General features: G+C 39.5%; 1 protein-coding gene across 1 annotated transcript; it reads right to left on the minus strand.

The window, feature by feature from the left end:
* Nucleotides 1-130: 130 nt before the first annotated feature.
* LOC137917326 (proteasome activator complex subunit 4B-like) lies at nucleotides 131-10,136 on the minus strand (the record flags this gene model as incomplete). The annotated part of the gene is made up of 14 exons (XM_068760124.1): nucleotides 9,940-10,136; nucleotides 9,017-9,157; nucleotides 8,724-8,840; nucleotides 5,520-5,669; nucleotides 5,067-5,130; nucleotides 4,719-4,793; nucleotides 4,249-4,371; nucleotides 4,034-4,126; nucleotides 2,207-2,472; nucleotides 1,858-2,044; nucleotides 1,550-1,639; nucleotides 1,382-1,446; nucleotides 739-889; nucleotides 131-229 (listed from the first exon to the last, which is right to left on the minus strand). Coding segments are annotated over exons 1-14 (1,818 nt in total), but the record flags the coding sequence as incomplete, so codon positions are not given.
* Between the last annotated feature and the right edge of the window lie 207 nt (nucleotides 10,137-10,343).

Genomic DNA, 10,343 nt, shown 5'->3' on the forward strand with positions numbered 1-10,343 from the left:
AAGCTTGAGCGCCTCAGCAGGGTGGCACTGCAAACAAAGGTACAGCAAGGATTCAGGCAATAAAGAAGGAGGCCAGAAAAAGGTCCATGACAGCAGGACGCAGGAAGTCATTAAGGAGACAATAATTCACCTTGGAAGCAGCTCTGCACATGTCAGCCACCATTCTCCCCGAAACTCGTGTTTCAAAGATGTTGGTGGTGGCGAAGTTAAACACCTTTTCCAGAGCCACCTGTGCAAACATGATAGAGGAATTCGCATGTACAGATTAGGGTTGATCGGAAGCTTTCAATAATTATCAGTCTTGAAGAATCAGAGGTTTTGAGATGTTTCATCTCTTCATTTCTGTCTCAAATCGCAACAGTTTCCCTCATAATTAAGCCGAGAAGGCCACCAGATGTATTTATTAAAAACTGGCATCCAATTGTTTTTATCCATCTGTGATAAAGAAAACGATTGCACCAATGCTTGCTTATATATTAGCTGGTAGACAATGACTCATTCCGTTTACTGTAGCCCCATCTATCGCTGCCTTTATTTTATGCACTAGCATGTCATTTGCTGCCAAGTTGGCTTTGATATGCTACATCGTGTATGAGCCTCCCCGGCATGCAGTTTGTGATGTGAAAATGATGGTGCATTCTTTTCAATATCATCACAAAGATTGCAATTTAGAGTGAAACATATATTATATCAAGATATATATAGAAAACATAGAAAATGAGAAAAGTGTGCATTAACCGTGATGATTTCCAAGGAGCACTGTGTCAGGATGGTGCTGAAGGTGGAGGACAGGCCGAGCTCTAACAGACTCTCCAAGTGAGTCATTTTCTCTGTTTCTGTCTCCTCCCGGGTTTGTTCCAGAGTACTGGTGTCTATCAGGGCAAAACATCTGCGTAGACAAAAACATCTTTGAAGCCAAAATGTTACTTTACTTCAACCCTGAATAGAGGAAAAGGCAGTTGGATATGAGGCTGGCTATATATGCAAGCAGAATTCATCCACTTACATACCTGGATATAAACATAACAAACGTGAAACTTTAAAATAAAATCCATCACGGTGATTTGTTGTTGAGAAGTGTTCCGTTTCTGTTTAGCAACATCATATCCAAATGTGTTCTACATGGTTCAACATTAACGGCTGCCCGGGGCATGTACCGGTAGACGCTCATTTCGGACAGGCATATTTGTGGGCAACCATCAAATGTTTTCGTTAAAAGTTGGAATGACAAGATGTGAATATAAACAAAGGATAAAAACAAAAATGGAAACATACATGAACCACTTAGGTTGAACTACAGAATGTGGAGACGTCATTGTTACCAAGTCTGCATTTCTGAGTGAAATGTTGCAGCTGAATGACTCGTCAGAGAAGCACGTACCGGTCCATGAACTGCAGCACAAAATCTTCAAACTCAGCTGAAGCTGAGCACATTTCCCTTTCCACCTGAAAGTTGAATAAAAGAAGTGAAAAAAAAGATGTAAACAATGACCATTTGATCATCCTGTGTTCAATAACAACAAAGGGAGCCAATCTAATAGTGAAGCACCTCCGTCAGGTCCGTTCTTTCGTGTAGGGCAGACGAACAGTCCACCAAAGGCACAAGAGTGACAAACGTAGCGATGAACTGGAATGTGATCTGCATGGACAGGAAGGAAGTTCACTTTATATTCAATAGGTTTTATCAAAACAAAAATCCTCAGACAGAATGTGAGGAAACGACTCTAAAAATGCAAGATGTTTCCAACACGTACACCTCTCTGGGCAGGTCACCGAGATGTTTTAATTATTCGTGTCCTGTATATTTGGATATATTTTAACATTCTTTTGAAAAATGTGAATATTGCTGGAGCATACCATGCACTTGCTGAAGTCATTTGGGTCGACGCCTGGCAGGGCTCTCATTAACAGGGGCAGCATATGAGTGGGCCCCTCAGGAAAGTGCTGTCCACCTGCCACTAGGCTCCGGGCCACACCAATCATGCAGCTCAAAGTGGCTGTCAGCTGGTGGGGCTCGGTTAGAGTCTCCAGAGCGGGGTACGTTCTATGAAAGAGATGAAGGACAATTATCCCTTTGTGTTCATCTCAAAGGGCGGCCTTGTGTATTATCTAAAGCGGAAAACTGCCAATGACATTTCCATTTCTAAAAAAAGCAGGACATGGTTTTCATCCTTGAGTTTCTCAAGGATGACCAATACGAACTTACTTCTCCAGCACAGGGGGAATGACCAACTCGGGCCTCATTAGAGCGAGATTTTGCAGAGCATGGGCTGCATCGAGACTTCCTGTCTTGCTGAACATAGCCAGCAGGACCGGTTCCATCATGCTCTTCACAAAGTCTGTGATGTCCTCCTCAGTGAGCTTATGGCTGTCGGGTACCGGCGTGCGCCACGTCGGCTTCTTGTAGCGCTCTCGGTGCAGCCGCCGTACCACACTGGCTGGGAGACGCTGGAGCAGCTTCATGAGCTTCATCTGGACACGAAGACATAGGTGCAGAAAAACACAGGTTGACAGTGTACCCCTACGTAGTCTGGACAAATGGATAGGAAGAGGCTATTTTAGGGACCATCTGGAGACACATGATGGTAACATACATACAAACAAACCAATACGCTGTGAGCACAGCTCCATGTGCAGGCATGCAAATTAACAGACCGTTTTAATTAAATACATTCACATTGATTTCATGACTTCCTGTGGCATGAACACTATTTTTTTTATACACAGTAAGATTTATAATATCCACTTTTCCTACACAGTGGTTGAGACAATGCAAAACTTTTGTTTTTTGTAAGGATCTGTGATGTCCAAATACCTTTTACCGGTATTCTAATCCGATTGCAAAACATTGTTTACATGAAATGAAACCACAGGCCGGCCAAACATCTCACCAGCCAAGAATACAAACAGAATCACCCCTCCAAAAATAAAGGTTTGTGTATGAGGACGCACGGCTGCCGCTGCTGCTTCAAACTTAGCAGCAGGAGATCCTCAAAACAGAAAGGCATGTGGATCGCTGCCCAGTGACCTTCAATAGCCCTGCAACCGTCTCACTCGCATGTCCTTTCATCATTTCTGAAGTCAACACGGAACTGAATCTCCAGTAAATGCAACATTCTGGATGCTTCCTAGACATTTTGTAAGCATCTCTTATAACTGTGTCGTTAAAACACAGTTATGAAATAAGTACGAGTCACATTACTTATTTCTCTTTTTACATTAGTCATATATTTTTGTACAGTACAATCATACCCAAACTACACAGAATTTACATTTGCAACAATGTTTATTTTAAATTGTCTTTTTTAGACATTTTGTTTCTTTTTTGTATATTTTCCAATTTTATATTTATTTCTGGATTTAGTTTAACCGCCAACAAGATAAATTCACTCCTATAAGGAAGTTGATAACTAACAGGATCTGGAGCTTTTCATACCTTATCTCATACCGTAATACCCATCTACGCTTGTCAAGTCGGGCACAGTAGAGGAGATCTTTAAAACATGTGGAAATATAAAGATGTGTGGCTGTTCCTCATGGCAATACAAATACTACTTCTGCGTCCCACAGTACGCCGTCTCAACATAGTACTGCAATTATACTTCAAATGAGCTGGATGTCTGCTCTAAACTGGACATATGCAAATCCTCATGACTTGAATTGCTGCTGTAATTCTCATGATTCTTACACTCATTAAATTCTCATAAACACAGTCAGACAATACATGCAAAAAACTTTAGGATGTTTTTCTTTTGAAAATAATGGCAATTGTTTCTTTGAATAATTAATGCTATAGAGAAACACTAGTAAAAAAGTTAAGACAACAAGTTGGTAGGGGCTTTAAGATAGCCTAACATACTCTAAAAGGTAGATAAGTCACTAAAAAATGAAAGTAGTGGAGAACTGTTAATTATATGGAATTGCCTGTCCAGAATTACTTTAATTAAAATGCTAATGGTTGTTCCAACAAACCAATATGCACATTCTATTGGTTTAATCAGATTTGAAGAAATGCAAACAAGATATGACTCACCAACCAGCGGCCATGGTTTGATGGATGGAAGAAGGATGCGATACTGTTGAAAAGGCTGATGAGCTGTGCTTGAGCGTGTTTGCTGGGTCCTCCCTTAAAAAAAACAACAACAAAAAACACAGTAAGAGGAACAGAGACTAAAAATCTCAAATTAATTGTAGCTGCAATTGTTTTTTTTTTTTTGTTTTTAAAGATGAGAAAAGAAATGGTTGTACCAGGAGTGATGAAACCCAAAGCCCCACATGGCTGATGTCATAGGCATTGGTGATGTACCGTGGTACTATCATTTGACTGGTCCCCACTGGGAGATTCAAACTCCTCAAAATTCTTGTGAAAATCTGAAATGTGAAAAAAACAAGTATAGTCTAATATTCTCATATAAAAATGAACTAAAATACAATGTCATAATTCTTGCTCCTCGGTATTATGGTGTTGCTTAAAAGCATGGAGCAAAACAGTCATTGCAATGAGAGAAAAAAAAACATGACGCAAGTCTCATCCTGTCAGCGACAGAGCATCAGGGAAACCCGAGAGCTTGCTTCTCTGATGAGTAGTGATGGACATGAAATACACACCCTGACCCCAAACTGTGAGCATGACAACTTGTGCCACACAACTCTAAACAAACATGTACAAATGGCGTAATGGGTAGAAGAAAGGAAAAAAAGAAAAGAAGACAACAAACCATTGGGATGTAAGGATCCCAATCGATGTAGCCAATGTTGTCATTGGCCAGGCGAGCAAAGAGGCTGACCAAATTCTGCAAAGATATACGGCAGCATGTTATTATGGGAACAAGGAATCACTAACTATTCCACATTCAGTTCACAAACAAATGAATATATGATTGGTTCTGTGTTTGGTCAATGTTCTGGAATGGAAATCCGCATCTTAATTTCTTTGCAGTTGTATTCGTTGATGATGTGTCCTAAAATAGACATAAATCTGCTCCTGTCCTTCTGTGTGTCGAGTGTAAAACACAACATTTTGAAATCAAATGTTTGGCTGACGTTAGAAAAAGGAAGCTACTCACCACTTCCCAGCTTGGAAGATTTTGTACAGATACCCATAAGCCGACAAACTCATCGAACCACAACCTGTCAGACAAACAAATGGTAACAAAACCAAACCACAATTCCAATAACTACAGACGTGCCATTTGACAGACAGAATCGCAGAAACAGTGGCGTAGGAAAGGGCTCCAATTTTCCTTCTCATCTCTCCCGACTCATAAATGTACTCATAAATGCAGAACTTGTTGTTTATAACCAGTTAACATTTTAATCTAGCTCTGTTTATACAGTAGGTCAAAGATGCAAAATCTGTCTATGGGCTGCCAAAACACAGAACATGTACGGATAATTATATTTGCTTAAGCTTAAATGTGGAGTTAATAATGACTTAAATGCAAAATGGAGCACATTCTTTAAAAGAAAATCATATTTCTTCAACAACTAGTCTCAAAGCAAGTACTTCAGCTTCTTACTTGAATCCCTTGTTGTGCAGCTCTGGAGGCAGAGTTGTAGGTAGAAAGATCTCAAAGTAGCTTATTGCTCTTTGCATGGTGACATCAAATGGACAGAGGAGTGGTCGCCACTCATCCAGCATCTCCTGAGTAGCAGACACTGAAAAGTATCTGTAAGCACAAAAACACAATACCATTTTTTTTTTTTGCAACATTGAGCCACTGAAAAGTGATGATAACAATATTACTGATATGACTTATCAGCTTAGAATAGATATAAATGGAAACTTGAACCGTGACAACCAGCAGCTTATAGAGCGCTGGAAAGATGGACGAGCCTCTTAGATCCCCTACAAATCACATCTGAACACGCTCCAGAAATACTAAAACCAAACTTAAACGTCAATACTTTAGAGAAACTAAACTATATTAATTTCATTTACAAAGACCTTATTAAATAGGTTGATGGCAAACACATTGGTTTTCTATTCTTAATCTATACATGTGTTATGTTGACATTAAAGCCAATACATACATGAACCACCAGCTACTGAAATGTCAATGCTCAAGTGTAATATTACACAAACAGAAGTTTGCAAGTCATGCCCCTGGCACAGTTTAGCTGTTTGGCTAAATCCTGTGGTTAGCCTGGGCTCATGGTCCCTCAGGGGGATTTGTTTCGTTGGTTTTGTTGTTGTGTAAGCACTGCAGGCTATATCAGGCCACTTATCACTAGTGAATCCAAATTCACTGGAGACCATGATACACTGTTTCTTCTAACAAGGCCACTTCCCAAGGCCTCAACACAGACCCAGTATTGACGACTCGCTCCTCTCAAGAGATACAGGGAACTCTCACACCAGACAGAATTAGGTGAGATAATAGGATTATCTGCCTAAGTATAAAGTGAGAGATGAGTCTCAGTGCTTCCTCAAATCACTTCACAAGTAGGGTGAACACATTCGGGGACGCACCGGTGATAGCGAAGACGTGGAAGGAGCGGAATTTAGTGATGCAAGAAACACGAGGAGTCAGTCTTATATAAATACTTATACACTACAGTGAGTGAAATATAAATCTAATTAAAAACAAATCACAGTATTTGATTAAAGCCCTCAGGGTTTAAATCAAAAATCAATTAAGATTTACTTACGGTCTGCAGCTCTTCACGAGTGTTTTTAGCAAATTTTCCACAGAGCTGTATTAAAAACAAAGAGAAATGTCAAAGCAACACTGAAACCGTGTTAGAGTTAAACAAGCTCCACACCAACGCGACCTGAATCTGATTGCATTCACACAGCAACGTTTTTACACACCTGACTGGTGCACAGTAAACAAAAGCCCTCATGGGCTGGTATGTAGAGAGGAAGATGTATGAATGAGACACTAACAGGTTATAATGCTTCAATGAAAGCAAACATAGTAATTGTATGCATATTTGTATGTTAATAATTCCACTAAATCTTCATTCATAGCATGTTGCCTCCTAATGTTTTAACAGGGTTTACATGCGATTTGGAATCCTTGGCTAAAAATAAACATCTCACACATCACAAACACTGCATGGTGATTATATCACATATAGGCAGCAAACGCTGGACTGCGGCCACACAACAGCGTTGGAGGGTCGGGACAAATACAACCACAGCTTTTGAGCCCCTTGTCCACAATCCCACCAATTTGGTCACATGCAAGCCCAAGCCATGCCCTGTTGGAAATATACGGTCAATCCCATTCAAGTCACTTTGTAGTGGTCATAATTCATATTCAATTGTCTAACGGTGGTTGAAATATGGGTGACATGAGGCAATATCTGAATGCATGTTTCGAGTTTAATGTTGTGTACTGTTAGCATTACACACAAGGGCCACTGACCAGGGTCAACATCATGCACTTCAAATCAGCAGGAACTGGGAAAAGCGAGTGTCATGTTACAAAATGCTTACATGCCCAAGGAAGAGGAACCCCAGACCGCACTATATGACCTTTATACTCGAGTTCAAGGGAACCCTCACGTTCACCTCGACAAATTTCAGAGACAAGATCTGGCACGCCTCTGTGTCTCCTAAAAATGCTGAGCGGTTGTGGCGCTATCGCCAAGTTTCAAGTGAGCTGAGAGGAGCATGGAATGGCATACATTCTCCTAACATGGGTTTTACATAAATACTCACACACATACATATATATATTAGCTGCAGTGCGACGGTCTCAAATATGACTGAAATGTTAACATTGATTCTGTCTTTTCTTTTATTACAAGTGCCATATGGGGTGTGTCCAGTTTGTTTTGTTTTCCACATGCACCGTACAAAATGCCTCAAAAAAATGTATTCCAAGTAAAACACAGAGAGAAGAATTTTCCTTACCACCTCTGAACCAATTTTAGCATTACGAGTTTAGAGGATGAACAAGGCCGTGGAGGACTGAATGTTGAAAGGAGACAAAGGCATAAAGGAAACCTTCAGCACACAACAAAGAGCCAATCACTCAAAAATATGAACACAGTATGCTTCAAATTCTGTAAATTATCATGAATTTATGTTTTGTGTGCGTAAGGATAGTTTAGAAAGGGGCAAGCAAGGAGTCTGCCAAAGCAACTTGCATTCTTCTGCTATAACATCAATGGATGCAGTAGCAAGGCATTTGTGTGGTTAGCATTCAATGTTCCCATTGAATCATAAGAGAGCACCTCGCACTGCTTGCACTAACTTCATAAGGAACCGATAAAGATGTTGTACACAGAGTCAAAAATCTTTGACATATTTTTTTATAACGTAAAGGTCCCAGTGTGTTGTTAAATGCATAATTATGAAGGATATATATTTAAACATAAATAAAATGAAGTATCTCGGTTTTTTCAGTAATTAGTTATTAGTGCTGGATTACATACAAAATAAGATTTTACTTAATTGAAAAATGGCTTAATTCTATTTGATTAAAGGCAAACAAATACATGTTTAAAGGCTGTGTGTCATATCGAGTTTGTACTTGATATTGAAGACTTGTGATGGTACATTCAAATAAATAAAAATCACATAATTCTATTTCCAAACGTTGCCACTAAGCATGATCTGTTGTAGCAACAATCAAAAAGAGTGTGCTCGTTAACGAGTGTACCCTTCTTGTTGGAATCATCAATGGTTTTGCTAAATTCTACAAATAAGCAGGCTTTTTTAAAATTATTATTAACAATATCAACAGAAAGAGTAAAGAATGGCGGCCTACTCAGGGAACCAGTTAAGGCCCAGGTGCTCGGTCTTGGAGAAAAGAATACGGTCATACAACTCGTACAGTGGTCTCCAACTCAACTCGAGGTCATCTCTCGACAGAAGTTCCCTTTTCCTGATGGACGAAGGACACATACATATCAGATAATTATGCAGAACTAGCCAACAGAAAATACATGATATTAATATAAATGTATTTTATATAAACCAACGTTTGTCCTCGAGTACAATAAAGAGTGCTACATAAACCAAATTATCATTGGTCCATGCCTCATTTCAAACCAGTCTTACTTGAGGAGGTTGATAAGAAGCCGAGCAAGGCTCTGCCTCATGCTGATCTCCAGTCTTGGGATGATCAGTAGCTCATATAGCAGTTTTATGAACAGCACATGGTCTTCTTTGCTAAACTTCCTCCCATATAGTCTCATGTACCTGAATAAAAAGGACAGATTTAAGGGCAATGGATTTAGTTTCAAAATGCGCGAGTTGTCAGCACCAGTGTAAACATATAAATATAAATATAATACATTTTAAGTTACCTTATGCTTAAAAAATTGAATACTATAATAAATACAGAAAAATAATGTTGACCAATACAAACTAAACACTGTTTAAATGCCTAAATACTGCTGAACAGCATCTGGGTAAGCTCACAGTAAACTTTCCATCTCTCAATGCATCGGCAAGCACAACAGAAGTGACAGTAATCCGTATATGCTATGATATTAATTACTATTAAACAGCTGGGAGATAAACAATCGGACAAAATACAATGCTGGACTGTATTGGTTTCAATGAGCATTGCTAAGTGTCATGAAACTTTTAATAGAGCAAAACAAGTGAAAACTTCAAATGCACCTAAATTAAAAACCTTCGGTCGTGTTTTCACACCCAACAAGTAACCCAGAACTCCAGCAAAGCAGCATGCTTTGATATGTGTTTGAGTTTGTGAATTTGCGTCGTTTTTGTAATCGAAACTTTTCTTTCTGAAGTGCGTTTTGGCCCTTGTCGGCCACCGTAGGAAACACTTTTGTAGACCGTACTTTAAAAAGGCATAAACTACATTAGATGACTTGAAAAAATTCACAGATAAATTATGCGTAATAGGCTCTAAATTATTCATCTTAAATAGTATTTAATATTGAACATAGCAAGTAAGAAACAACTGATAATGTGGCGTCAGGCTACTAAACATGCACTTTAGCGTCACTTACGTTGAAAGGTTCCTGGTCCAGAACAACACGCCAGGCCAGATCTCTCTGAGCTGAACAGCTCTGCTCAAGTTCCCTTTGATTTTTCTCAACATGTCGTTTGATTCATCGTCAAGCCTGTCCGCGTACGGTAGAAGTCTGTTGTAAACGATGTCTTTTTGAGGAACAAATCCCAATTTGTCAGACCGTGTCTTGTCCATATTGTACATTTACTAGCTAGCTTAAAAATGCTAGCAATTTCTTTCTATTTAACTTGGTACGGGTTCCCGGTGCACGTCCGCTATGCTACCGGCACCGGGCTAATATGACGGCTCGCTATTCCCAGGCTAATCTTTTTAGCTAACCTCTCTTACGTTTAATCCTGGGTCTGATGTGACTAACTAACGGTAGATTATGATTCACAAGTT

This window comes from Brachionichthys hirsutus, unplaced genomic scaffold, assembly GCF_040956055.1.
Source record: "Brachionichthys hirsutus isolate HB-005 unplaced genomic scaffold, CSIRO-AGI_Bhir_v1 contig_1429, whole genome shotgun sequence".
Classification (NCBI taxonomy): Eukaryota; Metazoa; Chordata; class Actinopteri; order Lophiiformes; family Brachionichthyidae; genus Brachionichthys; species Brachionichthys hirsutus.